The following is a 20,057-nucleotide window of genomic DNA, read 5'->3' as shown; positions in this document are numbered from 1 at the left end:
GGAAGACATGACCTTAATCTTCCACACAGGACTACAGCAGGTGGTGTTGATTTTAAAAAGTCGCCTATTCAGGTAACACCATTTGAAATTTACATTCCCCATGGAAGACATGACCTTAATCTTCCACACAGGACTACAGGTGGTGTTGATTTTAAAAAGTCGCCTATTCAGGTAACACCATTTGAAATTTACATTCCCTGTGTGGATGATTAAGGAGTTATATGGATTTCAACTTGAATAGCCCAATGAAAATTGAAAAAGGTCATTACTACATGTAGCATATTCGTTCCATTATTCCAACCCACGCCCCTACAAGTGATTATACAACAAGCAGAATGTGATATTATTAACCACCCATGCAAATATACAGCCAAGAACCCCCTCCTCGACAACTTATCCCCATCTCTTCAGCCCCTCTTGTGTTGTTTGTTGTCGGCCCCTTTAGCAAACCCATGGTGGAGTCTAGTACCTATACATATTGCCAAGACCCCCTCCCTTGCCTATCCCATCTCCACCACCCCTTGTCCCCCAGGAAACACTACTTACTTCTTAGATGTGTTGTTTGTTGTCCCCCTTTAGCACACCTATGGTATAGTCCAGTTCCTGCACTAACTGCCAACAACTCCCTCCTCGACCCCTTTCCCCTTCCTCTACCCTTTGTCCTCCAGGAAACACTTAACTTTGTGTTGTTTGTTGTGCCCCTAGCACACCCATGGTAGAGTCCTGTTCCTGCACTACCTGCTAAAAAAAACCCTCCTCTACCCCTTATCCCCATCTTCTCCACCCCTTGTCTGCCAGGAAACACATGGATACTTCTTAACTTTGTGTTGTTTGTTGTCCCCCTTTAGCAAACCCATGGTCGAGTCTAGTCCCTGCACTAACTGCTAAAGAACCCCCAAGCTCCTCTACCCCTTATCCCCATGGATCTCCTCCACCCCTTGTCCCCCAGGAAACACTTACCTCTGTGTTGTCTGTTGTCCCCCTTTAGCAAACCCATGGTAGAGTCCAGTTCCTGCACTAACTGCCAAGAATACTGAGAATACAATGTAGTCCCATGTACCAAGTGGGTATACATCCGAGTTGTCCATTTTAATGAGTCTGTGGGAACACAAAAGGAGTAACAAAATCACAATTTCTGCAAAATTTTCTTGAAACGCGAGTTAGAGGCTCAAATTTTCAGGTTTTTCATTTCCTGTTGATATCTATCCATACCCAAACTGAGAGAATAAAAATCCATAAAGTATGGTGTACACCCCTTGCTGAGTTGGCATGGAATGACCTATACACCTAATTACATTGTTTGGAATGTTTCATCCAAAATAATAGTTCTTAAATTATTCCCAAATGAAAAAGAAAAACAATGGTCTCATGGAATAGAAGTTGGCAAGCAATTTGTTTTCTTAAATTTTTTATGAACAGATTTCTATTTTTAGTACTACTCCTGCCTTTCATGGTACATATTTTATGAACAAATAATATTTTTGCAATAATATTTTTGCAAAAAAAAAAGAAGTTTTGATTCATATCTACAGCCAATTATACTCTCTACATGTACATTGTAAATGGCTATTCAATTTGAAATTAACACTACCCCTGTGGAAGCCTACCCCTGTGGAAGATTTTGTAAATGTTCCACAGGGGACATATAAATTTCAAATAGAATGAACAATGAGAAATATTCAACCTGAATCTCCCACAGAGGGAGGGGCATGAGTTTCAAATACATGTAGATGGTTCATGTGCTAATTCCATTTGAAATTCATACTCCCCTATAGTGATATATTTCTAAAATCTTCCACAGGGGGTAGTGTGGATTTTAAATTGAACAGCCCAATGTACACTACATGTCTCTTTGTTGAGCTTCCAGTCCATGAAATGACTCACCTGTCAAGCATTGTAGGCCTACATTTGTATACTATTGTAGGTGGTTTGTGGAAGTCTGTAGATTGATCTCATGGAATCATTTGGATAGGTTCAACCATGAAACTGGATCAACCATGTAATCTTATTGTCAGTTTTATTCAGCAACTTAGAAGGAAGTACATTCCTATCAAACTCCAGGGTTGCCATATGCCAGCTATTTAGTAGCCCAATTTTAATAGGTGTCTTTGTTGAACTAAAGCCTAAAAGTTAGTAAATTGCCCTTAAAGCTCCAGGTCAGGGTCAGTCCAGTCCGTGGGTTTACTTTTTGTGTGTGTGTTTATATTTTGCCACATAAAATATTATATATTGTTGAACTAAAGCCTAAAAAGTTTGTTTTGCCATAAAGCTCCAGGTCAGGGTCAGTCCAGTCCATCCATGTGTTTATATTTTGCAACATAAAATATTAAAAAACTGCAAGTTTACCACAAAATATGATGGTAATTGGCAGGCTTAATTCGAAATAAGAAAAAAAATCAAAGGGGTCTTTTGGACCCCTACCCCTTCAAGGGTCCAAAAATAACATGACACTTTTTCCTGGTTTTAATTACAATTTGTATTATTGTTTAGAACAGGTTACAAAATGTAAACAACTTCACCAGAACTTTCATGTTTTAAACAATTATTTCACACCAGGTATAGATATACATGTATAGGGACTGCCTTTTAAGGAGTATGAGAGCAATCACTCTATACTGCTCTCCTTAAATCTGATATAAGAGAGTGATTTTTAGCTCTCCTTACAATGTGTACATGTAGTTGAGCATTTTCTCCTACATTCCATTGTAAATGCTCTAAACAGCTCTCCTTGAAGGTTCCAGAAGAGCTATTTAATGATCTCCTACAAATTCCAAAAGACAGTCCCTGGGTTAAATTAATGAAGTCTTGGTGAAATTGGGATGTTTTTTGGCTAAAATAAGTATGGAACAACAAAAGGAGTACATAATGCACTGTGCCTGCTCAGTGCTCAAATATTTGTTGTGGGTCCTAGGAACCCTTAAGATGAAAGTTGAGGGTCCTCGCTTATTTTGGAGGGTTTTAGAAGCGAGAACTCTTCGTATTTCGAGCCCTGGTAATTTGTAAACAATAAGTTGTGATTAAAACTCACTTTTTGGTTAGATGTTATCACTGACGCCCAGGGGGGGGGGGTCACTCCCATTGTGACCTGTACATCATCCGCAATAATAAAAACAAGTAAAAAGGGTAGTTTTTTGTGGGTAGGCACGATACGCGCGTATCATGTTTAGGGTGTCAAAAACATGAAAAATTGGAAAAAAAGGTAGCAAAATTGCAATTGCTAATCTGCGGAAATAAAATATTTAGGGTATGAAATTTGATGCAAGGAATAAAATCCCTGTTTAGGTTGTGAAAACAGGCGCGTGTTACCTGTTTAGGGTATCGTTTTAGCCAAGGGTTAAATCCATGTTTAGGGTGCTTTTCAAAAGTTGATTATCGCGGATGGTGTACAGGCCACAATGGGAGTGACCCCCCTGGGCACTGATGTTGAGGGTAATTTCCCAGATGACTGAGAGTATACACAGAACACTACGAAGTTCATTTGTCAAGATTTAGTTCAGATTCAGACATTTTCTTGACTTTTTCTTAACTATTTCTTTACAATTTAAATTAAGAAATAGTTAAGGGATGGGGTATGAACGTTTGGACAGTATTTATTGTGGGACATTGGAGCACATCAGACATATCAAATTGCATTCTGAATATGAAGAATGTCCGTCTGATATTAAATAATTTTGATTTTTTGACATTTGCAATGTAATACACATTTTATGGCAATTGACCTTTCGTATTGAAATGAGCCCACATATTGTGATGTTTCTTATTTGTGGAACAGATGTCAATATAGAGCCCTGTAACTCAGTATACCGGTACTGGAATTAGTCTAGTGCCATGCATACTGACTTTCCTATTTTTGCCGGACATTGCATATTTTTGGGAAATCGCACATTTTTGTTTAGAATTAATTATTTCAGTACCGGTACCTGTACATGCTACTATACAATGTACATGTATGCAACATGTAAAAACAAGTAAAAAGGGTAGTTTTTTGTGGGTAGGCACGATACGCGCGTATCATGTTTAGGGTGTCAAAAACATCAAAAATTGGAAAAAAGGGTAGCAAAATTGCAATTGCTAATACGCGGAAATAAAATATTTAGGGTATGAAATTTGATGCAAGGAATAAAATCCCTGTTTAGGTTGTGAAAACAGGCGCGTGTTACCTGTTTAGGGTATCGTTTTAGCCAAGGGTTATATCCATGTTTAGAATGCTTTTCAAAAGTTGATTATCGCGGATGGTGTACAGGCCACAATGGGAGTGACCCCCCTGGGCACTGATGTTGAGGGTAATTTCCCAGATGACTGAGAGTATACACAGAACACTACGAAGTTCATTTGTCAAGATTTAGTTCAGATTCAGACATTTTCTTGACTTTTTCTTAACTATTTCTTTACAATTTAAATTAAGAAATAGTTAAGGGATGGGGTATGAACGTTTGGACAGTATTTATTGTGGGACATTGGAGCACATCAGACATATCAAATTGCATTCTGAATATGAAGAATGTCCGTCTGATATCAAATAATTTTGATTTTTTGACATTTGCAATGTAATACACATTTTATGGCAATTGACCTTTTCGTATTGAAATGAGCCCACATATTGTGATGTTTCTTATTTGTGGAACAGATGTCAATATAGAGCCCTGTAACTCAGTATACCGGTACTGGAATTAGTCTAGTGCCATGCATACTGACTTTCCTATTTTTGCCGGACATTGCATATTTTTGGGAAATCGCACATTTTTTGTTTAGAATTAATTATTTCAGTACCGGTACCTGTACATGCTACTATACAATGTACATGTATGCAACGTATACATATTCTTAGAGGAAATTTCATGAGGAATCCAAAAAAGCAGTTATTTCGGATGTAGGGGTAGTCCTAAGAAATATGAAGTTAAAGAGGGAAAAAAATTTTTAATTACCAAAGATCAAGTGGTCCTATTTTAAAAATGCCTTACCCTTGTATCAAAATAGACTCCATTCTTGCATTCCCCACATCAAAAGCTTTCAGAAATAATATGGTTCCCAACTCTCCCTTTTTTCGCAGGAGACCCCCTACTTTTAAACCTTCAGAACCCTTAATTTTTGGTCATCTCCCTGAAAAGGAAATGGCTTCATCTATTAAGATGTACACATTTTGACAAATCTCCCTGATTGCAACAGGAAATCTCCCTTTTTTCAAGATTCAAATGTTGGCAGATCTGACGGTGCTCAAGTTGCGCAAGTGTTAAAATGCTCCATTCAAAAAACAGCGCTAAATTTTGTGAAATTAATTCAATTTGAAATGGATATAGGTGTAGGGCTGGCACTTTCGCACTAAGGGGCATTCGGTGAGAGCAAAATGTAAAAAATATGGGGTCATGGGTGAGAACATGATTTTTGGCATTCGGTGAGAGCAAAATGTAAAAAATATGGGGTCATTGGGTGAGAACATGACCTTTTTTTAAATGGAATCTTCGGTGAGAGCCAAAACAGTGCCACAGAAACCTCGAAAATAGAATTTTTAGTTCTAAATGGCTTCAAATTTCTTTGTTTTTTCAACATAAGTAAAAAAATCAGTGATAAATTAAAGTTTCTGTTCAAATTGAACTTGTAAGGGTCTTTGGGTGACAGATCAAATAGAAAAATAGGGGTCTTCGGTGACAGAGCATGTGTTCGGGGTCTTAACAGCCCTACATACGCATCACCTCCAAAGTTGGAGTGCCCCCGGATGTATGATATCATAGTCATCAACAGGATTAAATAAGAAGTTTTGCTGCTTTGCAGAATTTCAGATCTGCATTATGTATGTTTGCAAGTTAATCCTAACATACAAAACAATTTCTTTTGGAATGACTGCCTTCCTGGGAAAGTTTCTTGTACAAAATTACTTTATGTTAGAAAGATACAGGTAGGCAATTATAGTTATAGAAAGTTAAAAAAAATAAGATTAAAATTATGCAAATTGCATTTTTACTTCTACTAGGCAACAAAGTGCATAAATTTTATTATTGAATACCAACTTCTCATTGGATTTACACAGAGCTCCTCCTCTACCAGCTCCTCCTCTACTGGCTCCACCCCTGGCTAATTAGCTTAATTAAGACCAAAACCATTTCTTCATGATGGATTTTAGCAAAAATATATGAAGAAGAAGACAATTTTTTTTGGAAAATGTGACAGCTCCACCTTTTTTGGGTGCCCACCTCAAAAAAACATGATCAGGTGTGAAACTGACTTTATACCACTCGCTCGCTTTTGCAGAAAATCAAAGCCTCATAAATCCACATGTACTGTACATGTTTCGAAAGTGAGTATTTTTAATTATACTATGCAAACTTGCTAAAATAAAACCCTGGAGGCACCCTACGGGAGTATCTACAACTTGAGAACAAGTCCGCAAACGTTCTAAATTTGTAGTTACTACAACTACAATGTACATCTATGTATATGTGACCTCCATGTGACTCCGCCAGTAAAGTATGTCTTTAACCGGATTGGTTTACAAAACTACTTTGATAATTGCTAAGCCAGTCAGCGTGCTCGATGCTTAACAACCTCGTAGACATAGAGGTTTTCGAGAGGCGAATTCATGTGGTGATCTATGTATATCCAGTCTGGACACATCACACTTCACGTGTGATGTGTCCAGCTAATCGCAAAACTAATATAGGCCTATACATGTATAAGGTGGACAGTTTAGCATGACAGCCTGCCAATTTACGCTTCCTGAAAACACTCTTGCACATAACATAAAACCACAAACTCACTAACTTCAACTTGCACTACTCACAAAATAAAACAAATGTTAATTATTACCGATCCTGCAGAATAACTTACATAATCAATCATCAATTTCATGGAACCCAGTTGCTGAGAATCGCAAATTTCACATTTAACTGTCAAATGCACTGTGGATGCACTTCATAAATCACAGGTGTGAAACTGACTTTATACCACTCGCTCGCTTTTGCAGAAAAGCGAAGCCTCGTGGGCAGTCATGGCACTGGGGCATGACGTCATGGACACATATGTGGCCATGCCTTTTGAGTTGGGCCAGTAAATAGGTGGAGATGATATGCGCGCGGCATTTTAGGGTTCATCTTTTTAATTTTCTCAGTTAATATGCAGCCTATGTAGTTAAATTTGGTGTCAAATTAAAGCTTGTGATGAGACCAATACAGTAAACCTTAAAAAAGTTGTAAAAAGTTATTAACATTTGAATAATTTGCATCTAATTAGCATAATGTGCGGGGTGGAGGAGGATCAGGAGGAGGAGGATCAGGAGGAGCAAATTTAATAAAAGTGATCCCCCAGGGGTCATATGATGCAAGAAGTCCATTTCTTTTTTCACATTTTTACAATTCACTTTAAAACTGCATAACACCATACAATCATATTCCAGGTAATTTAATTTGCTTTGAGAAGCAATTTTGCATTTTTATTTTCCATTGAGGTTACACATTGAAGTCAACGGGAAAATATGCCTTGAAAGAGGCTGGCGCAAAATCATTTTAATTTTATTGAACCCTATGATGTTATATATATTTAAAGCTCCGACTGAGAGGAATTCAAATATGGAACTTTTAAATATGTGGGGTGAAGCTAACTTTCTTTTTTAATTTGTCAAATTTTACATTTTTTCCCGAAAATATTTGGTATTTTCAGTTTCATAACTCCTTAGTGTTACACGCTGTGTCATTTTAAAGTGCATTTTTGGATTCCTTGGTTCATTTGCAGCCAGAAAATGTATCCTTTTTAAAAATATATGTTGGGTATAATAATGTGAAATATATTCATATATCTAAACCTAAACGAAAAAACATGCAATTTTCATCTCGCGAAAACATGTAACACATTACCGGCCCAACTCAAAATGCATGGCCATGTGCAAAATTTCTGACGGGCGCTATATAACCCATTTTGTGATTGGTTGCTAAAACGCGACAGCCTTTTTTCTGTATTAAATAATGTGACACCTATGTGACCCCGCCATTAAAGTATGTCTAACCTGATTGGTTTACGAAACTACTTTGACTATTGCTAAGCCAGTCAGCGTGATCGATGCTTAACAACCTCGTAGAGGTTTTCGAGAGGTGAATTCACATGGTAATCCAACGATCGAGTATAAATTCAGCTTGACAACTGCTTTCGCAGGTGCAGGAACAATACATCGGGGCTGTCAACTTGGCGTGAGACAGAGGCATACCGGGATTTGCCGAATCCAATGTTCATTTTGTACCATGATTATTTGAGCCACAGCGCTGTTTACTACCTAGGCGTGAGATTATACTACCTTGGCGTGAGACCGTGAGAAAGTGACCCAATGCATGAGACTCAGGGCCAATGCGTGAGAGTTGACAGCCCTGCAATACATGGACACAATCACTGAATTTATGAATTTAATGAATTATTTATGACATGCATCAGCTGGATTTTACGATCGAGGTAAGGTTTTCGGCCTGTCCCTGCGTGAATATCCTTAGTTTTCTGCATCAAAAATGCTTACGATGACCAGTTTTTTGCAGATACTTTGATAACAGGTAACTTAAAATTACACGTCATAGGGTAGAAACGATAAGCTGTACAACTGTACAAAATATACATTTTGTTATCGGCCTAAAAATTTTGTGCACAAAAATGTGTTTCCGTACATCATTGTACGTATTGATTACGCAAGTCTTGGGATGTAATATAGACTGAGAGTACAGAGCCTATAGAGTAAGGCCAAACACTTGTGCTGAAAGCCAAATTGGTCACTTATCGCTCACTGTTCAAAATGTGACATCTACACCAATTACAGTCCTCGAAATGGTGCACTTTTTTGCCGACCTCAATTCCGAAACATTCAGTTAAAAATGCGATCCCCAACCCTTTGGTTACCAATGAACAAATTTGTAGAAGTCTCCGTGTCTGAAATTCCTTGGTACAAACATTGAAAATGTCGCATTTCTCAGTCCCGGTGATGAATACTATATCCGCATCGCTGTTTAGCTAGCACTAGCAGCCATTCAATAATGAATATGCATATCTCTGACCCCTGTAAGGTCAAGCATGTGGCATTAATTCCAACCAATCCGATCCACCGATTGTGACCACATGGTCGGTTTCATGAATATTTAATAAGCAGCTTGATACTGACGTCATATCTGAGGTGACCAGGAGGCAGGAGCTACCATTTTGGTCAACTGAACTCGACTCGTGCATTCTTTTGAAATCGTAGTTTTGAGGAATGACTAAGTTGTTTTTGTAAACTAAAATGTTTATTTCAACTGATGATGTAGGATCGCAAGGTGAGTGAATACGTAAAGAGATTTCCTTGTTTGAGTGATAGTAGGATACGGGACGCACACCGACACCGCCTGGCTAATAATTATTTGGTGCAGAAGGGACACTAAAATGAATACACGGGATCGATACACGTGAATTGCTATGCACGATTTTGATATCAGACGAAAATCTTCTGGTACCGGGTTAGAAAATGATGAATATCTCCCGTCATGATTTTTTTCTCAAGAAACCAGATTTGGTCTCATAAACTTGGAAATACGTGTTGAACAGATATGATAGTCGCTAGAATGCGCTTTGAAAATTGGCCGTGCGCTTTGAACTCAAAATTTGACCATTTTATATTGCGTTGGTCCTGTTATGGACTACAGCGTGCAGCGTGTAGTACAGCTGCACTCACTGTAGGCAGTATAAAAGTCGATGACCATTGACCTCAATGGGGTATACAAGCTTAATCACGCACAACCAAGATCGATTACCCGGCTATTGTGAGTAGCCTTAGTTATGTCCCTCAACTAATTATTAGTTTAAAAGAGCTAACATAGTACTTTGACCTGCTCTGACGTCTCAATTCACATGTTCACACGGAATTATTCATACTGCTTACCAACTAGGTATGCCAGGCAAACCTTAACACATTTGCTAGTTAGCCAAATTCGCCTAGTACACAATACATATATATTTACCATAGAAATATAAAAGAACTGGCCGGTCAAGGAAACCTAAAACATAATTTTATGTTATCTATACTTCACTTAACCATGATTTTTTTATCGTGATAAGTAAGTCACTCGCACATGTATGGAATTTTAGAGGGATTTTGATGGTAGTTCCATTAAAAAAGCTGCTATCAACATGAGACTAAGATCTAGAAACACCACCGAAATGCTTTTGGGGGGAATTTTGCTAGCAGTAGCAGAATCTTTTTGATGAAAGTCAATCTTTGATGTAACTTTGCTACGGAAAGTGCTATGAAAAAAAGGTTTTCAGTTTTGGCTTTCTTTACTCAAGGGCTTTAATTTGATATATAAAATGATGCAGTTTGATGGCAAATTTGAATTCACCTGGCATACATTGTAGGCCTACCTACTGTACGGAACACAAGCGGCTACGGGACGACAGGTAACCTTCCGGTCAGCTATTGTTGTCACGCAGTAAATTTGTTGACCACTATCAGGATCAATCTAATCCAATATCCGCTAAATATTAATAATAAAAAATATTCTGATTGTGAATTGTTCTTTCTTTACTTAATTTCTCATCATTTGATTTTTTTTTTTTTTTTTCTTTTTGTTAGGCCCACACTTAATTTTCTTCTTTCTCTCTTTCATTTTCTTTATTCTTCTCATCAAAATATGTAGTTCTTGTCATTCTTAATATTTGATTTTTCATGATTTAATTCGTCTTATTTTCTTCTCTTTAATTTGCTTTTATCTTTTTCTCTTTAGGCCCTATTCATTTCTTTGTACGCATATGCCTTATTTGTTTACTTTAATTTAAATGTTTTTTTCTTCCTTTTTCATTTGCATTCCACTAGTACAAATGTAATTCTTTAATTATTTTTCTTTATTTTAATTTAGATTTGGGTGTTTCCACAGTAATGAGACCCCCTAGGTTTTATTGCCCTAATTTTTGTTCCTTATTTATTTTCATAGTTTAATTTAGGCCATTGTTAATCTTTATACGTAAGGAGATAGCAAGCAAAAATTCAATGCCTTACCTACATTTTGATAATTTTGTCCACATAAACCCTATGGGGAAAAATAACGGTTGTAACACAATAACGGTTGTAACATGTGACTTTTGACGCACAACAGATAAAAGGTTGTATTTTGAAAAGTTGACCTGTATGGCCTGTGCTATGGTTTTCCTAGGTTAACATTATTGATTCCTTCAATACAAACCAAGTGTACGTACTCTGTGATCCATATCATCAGGGTTAGGATGTGGGTACAAAGTCATAAGGTTGCAATGTCGTCAATGTTACAACCGTTAAAATGTTACAACCGTTACAACATTAAATGTTATGAAACATTAACAATGAATGATATTTCATCGTTTTATCCAGGTTTGTTATAATAAGAGGAACTATGACAATGTTAAGACAAAACCTTACTGTGATTATTTGGTTCATTTGTAAGTTATATGTCATTTTGACATGTGCGTCAACCATTGACGCACAAAAATATGCCATTTTTGTGCGTCAAGAGATCTCCTGAACTATATATTTACATAGAAGTGAGTATTTCATAATTTTCATTACCAACTTTATTATGACACCTTGGATAATATGAAAAAAAAAATGAAATATTGTTCAATTTTTTAGTTTCATGACATTTTGTCTAAAATTATAACGGTTGTAACATTGGCGTGCGTTACAACCGTTACGACATTTGTAACCCATCTCCTAGCCATGGTATGGATCAAACAGTGCCTGCACCTGGTTTATTATGAAGCAATCAATGGCGCTAACCTAAGAAAATTAAACCAAAGACCATACATAGTCAATTTTTCAACACTCAGTCTTTTATTCATATTTCGTCCTCTTGTGCGTCAAGAACTGTCAATACAACAAATATGTTACAACCGTTACTTATTTTCCCCATAGGGTTTACATGGACAAATTTTTCAAAATTGAGGTAGGATATTGATTTTTGCTCGCTATCTCCTTACTCATGAAGATTAACAATGGCCATAATTAAAATCTGAAAGTAAATAGGAAAAAAAGATTAGGGCAAAATAACCAAAAGGAGTCTCATTACTGTGGAAACACCCATTTTCTATTTCTGTTCTTGTCGTCTTTCTGTCTATTTCTTCAAAAATATATTTCTTTTCTCATCAAGAAAGTACAAATTTAACAAAGTTCTCACGACTTACATTGTGGAGGTTGGTGGCCTGCGACCAGCATCCACTGGTCTTCAATGCCGACTGATGTTTTGGTTGGTAGCGGGAAATTGGGTCATCTGACCGGAAGTAGCAACTGATGTTGACCTCCGTGAGGCTCCGTCCGACGGTCAGATGAATGGATGACCGAGTCATAGAAAAATTTCTTTTCTCCTTATGATTTTTATTTCTTTCTTGATTTCATAGTATTCCTTTCCTCCTGATCCTTTCCTTATACATTTTTTCTTCATATTTCTTTATTCATTCGAAATATTTACTTTCTTTCTCAATTCATTCCTATATTTCCTTTTTTCATTACGTAATTATAATTGGCTTACAAAAAAGTTACATGTATTTTATTTTGTCTATATACCGTTTTTCTATTATACACAATTCATTTCATTATAGACCTGTAATATTTTACTTTTTCAACTTAAATAGATCTAGGCCTATGATCATGATGATGTATTTCAGTGACAGTGTTTCTGTTTTCTTTCGTTTTTCTGTTATTATTTATTGTATCAATGCATCGTGCCCCGACTTCTGATCGATGTAATTGAGTGGATAACGGTCACAGGCACGGAGAAGCTCAGAGAAAGAACAATAGCTTGAGTGTTTGATTGACAAGGTTACCTGTCGTCCCGTAGCCGCTTGTTATGGAACCAGACAGACAGACAGACAGACATAGATAGTACCATGCACAGAGACCAGAGACGTTCCGCAGCGCAGGCTTAATCATTGCATACACCCATCGTATGTGTGAGTTACGGCTTTTCACAATCCTTACTCACACACGCATGTACATTAAAAATACATGAATACGAGTTTTGAATTGGTTGTTTTGATATGCTTACCTCACTAATATCTAACCTCAGACAATACTTACACTCATTCGTTTTGCTTTAATGTTGTCACAACATATTAGGGAGCAGTCTTAATCATTTGGTAGTAAGTATGCGTTAAGTAAACGGGAGAAAAAATGAAAAGAAATCCCGACAAACACAGATTAACTAGCTCAAGAAGCCATGTTTACGTTATTCGCACATGATTTTTACGCCGGAACTACAATGACCTGTGAACTTTTATTCTTGAGTCGCAGTCGTTATTAACAGTTCAGAAATCCCGCTAGCCAAGTCCGGGTAGCCAATATAAACGAATTAAACGACGCGAAAGAGGCTAACCCACAAATGAGCGTAAGAACCCATAATATCAATACGACTAAGAGAACTAGATCTACATACATTTATCATATAAGTGCAGTCACTAAAAGGAATAAAATTAAACATGTATTGTAGACAAAAATATATTATTTCATAGAAACAACCTGTCATGTTTAAAATATTGCAACTGAATATAAATGAGACATAGCGCTACTGCGTGTAATGATATTGGGCCAGAGCCAAAATTCCCGTTTGTGGCGGGACGGAATTTTGATAGGCCTTTTAAATTGTAGCTCTGTGCCTGTTTATTTTATGGATTCTTTATGTTCTTAATATAAATAAGTAAGTTACAGACTACATTCACACACAAGAAAAATAGTCCTAAGAATCAACACGTTGCCACGGTAACACAAATTCATTGATGTGGCGGGGCGGAATGATAAACTTCATGTATTTGTGAACACAGTACATTTGTTGAATTTTTATCAAAAGTACTGGGATAAAACATTTGTTTTTAACATTGGTATTAACTTCAACTATCCTTCTTTTGTTATGGGAGGAATTATGAAATTCACCCCCTTCTTTATAGTACGTTCATTAATTTTTTTAAATCATGTCAATGTGGCGGGACGGAATGTGGCGGGACAGAATTTTGTCCACCATGTCAAAATCAAGAAAAAAAGCAATTGATTCACTATAAACTGACAAAATTGTTTTTTCTTTCACTTCCAATGAAAAATTATTGCAAAATATTGACTGAGAAAGAAATTTTTCATAGATTCCTGAACTTAAAAAAATCATCTCAAAATGTGGCGGCGCCGTGTTTTACACCAAAGACCCTGAAAATAGCATTATTGCTGGCATCCTACCACAAAAGGCCTGAAATAGAAGAAGTTAAAATGGTTTTGAGCCTAGCAAAGTTGATGAATTCAATTTTTATGTACTCAGGAATGTTTATTACCATAATAGTTGATATTTTGGAAAGTTTTGACTAATTGTGTTTTTTTTCGTCCCTTTCGGAACATAAAAAAATCCACCTCAAAATGTGGCGGGACGGAATTTTACACATATTTGAATTTATTTCTTTATTTTTGCAAAGTCCACTGACATTTTTTTTAGTGCTGAAATTGTCTACAGAAGACCTTTATAATACCATCAACAAAAAAATCCTATCTTTTTAAAATATGCAGTAACATCAAATTTAACAATTCCGTCCCGCCACACCGAGAGGGCGCTACGTGTGTATTTTATTGCTTGTATTCCAAAATCGACGGGCAAATTTTACTTTTTTTTTGCCGATTCATAATCTTTGGTAAGTGGTCTATTAAACCTGAGGAGAAATTCACTTCTGTAACAATTTCTAAATTTTAGGTTGAGTGATGACCATTTTTGGCTCTGGCCCTATTGTAGTTCGTGACAAATAGCCACGAAGGCTAGCGCCACAAAGTTATGAACAGCACAAGGTCAATATGATGCATGATGGGAAGTCAACATGCTGACATAAATAAACAATTTACGAAGGTGTTTGTTGAGAGATGGTGAGATTTTCATCGTCTTTTAACTCATTAGACTCCGTAAAATTTTACATCCATAGTGCAGGTTAGCCCTAGAACTCTGGCCATAGTATCCGTTTTTACTTCTACTAGGGCCAGAGGCACTTACATTGAAAAATTTGTTGGAGATGCTTGAACGATCCAGTACAAAAAATGACAGCATTTCAATGCTTGATCGCGGTCACTTATTAACATGATAAAACCCACTTGAGAACACACAATCGCCGGTCATTTCTAAAGATGCATTTATACTCAATCGCTTTTGGAGAAACCTGAATCGCACGCATGGTCAGTGTAATAAATCGCCGTAGTATTTGCCTGCTGAGCATGCGCATGATTCGCTGTTTTTCAAAAGCGACACGTAAACCTATATTGATACCCTCTGTCGGTCAACATTCTCTAAAATTGCACACATAACTTGTGTAGTTAGCGACAATATTCAGTCTGGGTATAAACACAGCTTTACACAATGACTAATTTACATAGGCACAAAAAACCGTGTTCATGTAGGCCTACCGTTACTCAGCCAAACATGGCAGAGTAGGTCTCGGATCTTCTGTACATGTTCCTATCTCCTCAACGTTATACCTTTCCAACAAGGAAAGAGATACGAAAGGCGAACGTCTAGTGCAGGTGGCTTTCCAACACTCGTGTGACCCTCTTAAATCAACATTTGTGTGGGAAGGAATGCGGTAAGATGTAGAAAAATAAGATGACAATCTGACTGTATTTACGTTTACACATTTTGTTCGGACTCTCTGGAGAACTTTCATATTACCTTGTTTGTATGGAGATGGTTTATATACCGGCTCCATACATGTACATTCGATGTATGTAATCATTCATCATTGCAATGCAAATTTTGCCTGGCCATGATGGCCATGCTTGACATAATTGTACAGGCACAAAGAACATGTAACTCTTTCCATTGCTTTCTAACACTATATCCAAATAACTCAAGACAGATTAGTTAACACAGAAATTCATACTTACAGTCTAAATTCTATGTTTTAATTACAAAATTTTCATGATAAAATATCTGACTTCCTCAATCGTCGCGTGCATGCCGTCGATTTAACTGCTAAATAAAGCTTGTAGTCCGTGAAGAAAATAACAGAGGGCGTAATCACCAAGAAACCTTTAAAAAAAAACAGAAAAAAAGCAGATACACCTTTTGTACGGGCATACGGCACGATTTAGGGTCGGAAAAAAACCGGACATGTTTTGAAAACAAACCCTATAATACCTCATACTCATTTGAGACACTAAACAAAAGTGTATGTTCCAATAAATAAATAAATAAATAAATAAATAAATAAATATACCGTATAATGCGGGATAAAGTAAAAGACAAAATACGAAACTTAATATAAAGATTCTAACTTTTCAATAAATTTGTAATTCTCATAATTTTTTTTAGATTTACAAACCCTAATAAAACAAAGTCAAACATAAGATTTTCTAGATTCTTCTTTTCAATGCTTATTTTCCATTCTCATAATTTTCCTCATAACCCAGTAAACACCGATACGTCGGGCCTACGTTGGCAATGGGTTGGACATGGTGGGAACACGTCGGAGTCGCACTTGCTTCTACGGAACGGCGTCGGGCCTACGGCAATGTAACGACGTCTTCTTCAGATAGTTGGAAGGACGTCGGGCCAACAACAGTCAGCCGGCGTCTTTCATGCATAGTCGGAAAAAAGTCGGACCTACGGTCGAGTAACGACGTCTTTTATGGGTAGTCGGTAAAACGTTGGTCCAACGACAGTGAACCGTATAGGCCTATATACGTATAGGACGATCTTTATTTGCATAATTTAAATTGCAAAATTGGGTTAAAAATTTCTTTGCCTGGAATGGGGTAGGCCTATTAATTACTTAATTCATAGCCCCCCCCCCCCCCCGGCAATGGCTCATCTTTATACCTGTTCTGTAGGCCTACATTTACCTGGTCGAAAGTGATATACTAAATGTGTTGAACAATTTTAAAACTCACGTCATAATAATAATAACCTGTGTAAATGACTAACGCAAAACAAAAAGATTCCCCCAAAAAAAAAATAGGCACATGCCTAGGCCTACTAGCAATATTATAATCTCGATTTTAGAGTTGAAATGATGACCCAGTCATAGGCTAGCTATTATCATGACGATGTTTGTTTTGAAATGAGTAGGCAGCTCACGGGTGATGAGACTATACAAAACCGTTATAACATTTGAACTGCTCTTAACCCCTGTTGCCCAGTGTTGGAAGTGAACTTTTGGCCTCCGTTGCCGTAAACATGTACAGCCAATGCACGCTGTAGAATTACATACAGCAGTGGCAGTTGAAATTCAAATGGCACAAAGAGACAATCGCTATATCGTTAATATTTTTTGGAAGTTATGGATAATATTATATCTTTTTGGCTGTACATTATACTGTTTATATGATTGCTGCTCGTATTCATTGAAGAGTGATGAGGAGATAAGTGTTGTCTAGTTGCCGAGCAGGCTTTGACAAGCACTTGCGTAGAAGTAGAAGGATCTAGCTTAGGCCTATGCAGGTTCAAGTAAGTATTTTCTAAATATTTGTCTTCCAATTTGAATTTTTAACGTGTAAACCTATTAAACTATATACATCAAATTCACCCATGTTTAACCAGTTAGGGCCTAATGTAGGCCTATTGCTATATTAGATCTTTTTAAAATCTCGAAACAGGTAGGCACAGACGTTTACTGATGTTTGTGAAAGAAAACGGTCAACAGAAACATGTTTAACCACGGGGTCATACATTTACTACATGATGTACTGTACTTTACTTTATCATGGTCGGTGTATGACTACGTCATGGTTTTATGTGTTTACAACTAGGATTCTCCTCACTACGATGCCTTCACAACTTCCGTTGCCGTACTTTACGAAGTCGGACCATCATGTCGTATACAATCAGCAGTGGCAAAAAGTGTAAGTAAAACCAACGTACTTTTTATGTTGGTATACCATCGGCACTAACGTAGGCAAAGAGTTGGCCCTAAAACAATCCAACGTACTTTTCTCGTCGGCATAAGTAAGGTCCGTATAGCCGGCAAAACATTGTCCCCTAAGTCGGAACGACGTCCTTTTCAAGTCGACATGAAAAAGTTGGTCCCACGTCGGGACAACCCTTTTTAAACATCGGAATAAAATCGGCATGACAGTAGGCAAAACGACGGCCCAGCGTTGGAACAACGTCTTTTACTTGTCGACGGCAGGATGCACCCCCGATGAGCACCCGACACGAATCCCGACGTCCGGTCGACTTTGCTAGCTCCTTATATCCGACGTCGGACCGACGTCCGTGTGTTATCTGGGAATACAATAAAAAACAAAAGAAATATATTACAGATCCTTATAAAACAAAGTCAAACATAAGAATGACTTTCTAGATGCTTATTTTCAATTCTAATAATTTTCCTCATAATACGATGTAAAACAAAAGAAATAGATTTAAAACAAAGTCAAAAATAAGAATAACTTTTTCTAGATGCTCATTTTCAATTCTCATAATTGTCCTCATAATACAATGAAAAACAAAAGAAATATATTTACATATCCTAATAAAACAAAGTCAAACACAACGATGACTTTTTTAGATGCTTATTTTCAATTCTAATAATTTTTTATAAAAGAAAGAAATATTTTATATTATTTTTTTAATTATTCTTATGTTTGACTTTGTTTTATTAGGGTTTGTAAAGTTATTGCTTTTGTTTTTCATTGTATTGTGAGGACAATTGTGAGAACTGAAAATAATAATCTAGAAAGAAGTTATTCGTATGTTTGACTTTGTTTTCTAAGGGGTTTGTAAATCTAAATTCTCATAATTTTCCTCATAGTACAATGAACAACAAAAGAAATATATTTACATTTTCTAATAAAACAAAGTCAAACATAAGAATGACTTTTTTCTAGATGCCTATTTTCAATTCTCATAATTTTCCTCATAATACAATGAAAAACAAAAGAAATATATTTACATATCCTAATAAAACAAAGTTAAACATAAGAATGACTTTTTTTCCTAGATGCTTATTTTCAATTCTCATAATTTTCCTCATAATACAATAAAAAAACAAAAGAAATGGATTTACAGATCCTAATAAAAAAACGTCAAACATAAGAATGACTTTTTTCTCGATGCTTATTTTCAATTCTCATAATTTTCCTCATAATACAATAAAAAACAAAAGAAATAGATTTTCAAACCCTAATAAAACAAAGTCAAACATAAGAATGACTTTTTTCTAGATGATTATTTTCAATTCTCATAGTTTTCCTCATAATACAAAAAAAAAACAAAAGAAATGGATTTACAGATCCTAATAAAACAAAGTCAAACATAAGAATGACTTTTTTCTAGATGCTTATTTTCAATTCTCATAATTTTCCTCATAATACAATGAAAAACAAAAGAAATATATTTACAGATCCTAATAAAACAAAAGTCAAACATAAGAATGACTTTTTTCTAGATGCTTATTTTCAATTCTCATAATTTTCCTCATAATATAATGAAAAACAAAAGAAATGGATTTACAGATCCTAATAAAACAAAGTCAAACATAAGAATGACTTTTTTCTCGATGCTTATTTTTAATTCTCATAATTTTCCTCATAATACAATGAAAAACAAAAGAAATAGATTTTCAAACCCTAATAAAACAAAGTCAAACATAAGAATGACTTTTTTCTAGATGCTTATTTTCAATTCTCATAATTTTCCTCATAATACAATGAAAAACAAAAGAAATATATTTATATATCCTAATAAAACAAAGTCAAACATAAGAATGACTTTTGTAGATGCTTATTTTCAATTCTAATAATTTTCCTCATAATACAATGAAAAACAAAAGCAATAGCATTACAAACCCCAATAAAACAAAGTCAAACATAAGAATAATTAAAAAAGAATAAAAATATATTTCTTTTGTTTTTAATTGTATTATGAGGAAAAATATTAGAAATGAAAACCTCATACTAAATTTCCCCTAAATCGTGACATAGCTGTATGTAGGCCCTATTTGTCATTTTTGTGATCAAGTTGAATCCAGGACGTACTACCACCTAAATCCGTACAAAATCTATACTTTCCAAAAGTACCAGTAAATTACAGAAACTGCCAACATAAATTTAGTAAAAGTGACCACCACCAGGTCTAATAGTT

General features: G+C 36.0%; 1 protein-coding gene across 1 annotated transcript in view; it reads right to left on the bottom strand.

The window, feature by feature from the left end:
* The window catches only part of LOC140139151 (sodium-coupled monocarboxylate transporter 1-like), a 35,770-nt gene extending 19,831 nt beyond the window's left edge, over positions 1-15,939 (bottom strand). Inside the window, exons 1-2 of the mRNA XM_072160932.1 lie at positions 15,860-15,939; positions 961-1,098 (exon numbers count right to left, since the gene is read on the bottom strand). Of these exons, the coding sequence (XP_072017033.1) occupies positions 961-1,088 (128 nt within the window). The 5' untranslated portion in view covers positions 1,089-1,098; positions 15,860-15,939. The remainder of the gene's footprint in view (positions 1-960; positions 1,099-15,859) is intronic.
* Between the last annotated feature and the right edge of the window lie 4,118 nt (positions 15,940-20,057).

Source organism: Amphiura filiformis, chromosome 18 (genome assembly GCF_039555335.1).
Source record: "Amphiura filiformis chromosome 18, Afil_fr2py, whole genome shotgun sequence".
Classification (NCBI taxonomy): Eukaryota; Metazoa; Echinodermata; class Ophiuroidea; order Amphilepidida; family Amphiuridae; genus Amphiura; species Amphiura filiformis.
This window is presented reverse-complemented; position numbering and strand designations above follow the sequence as displayed.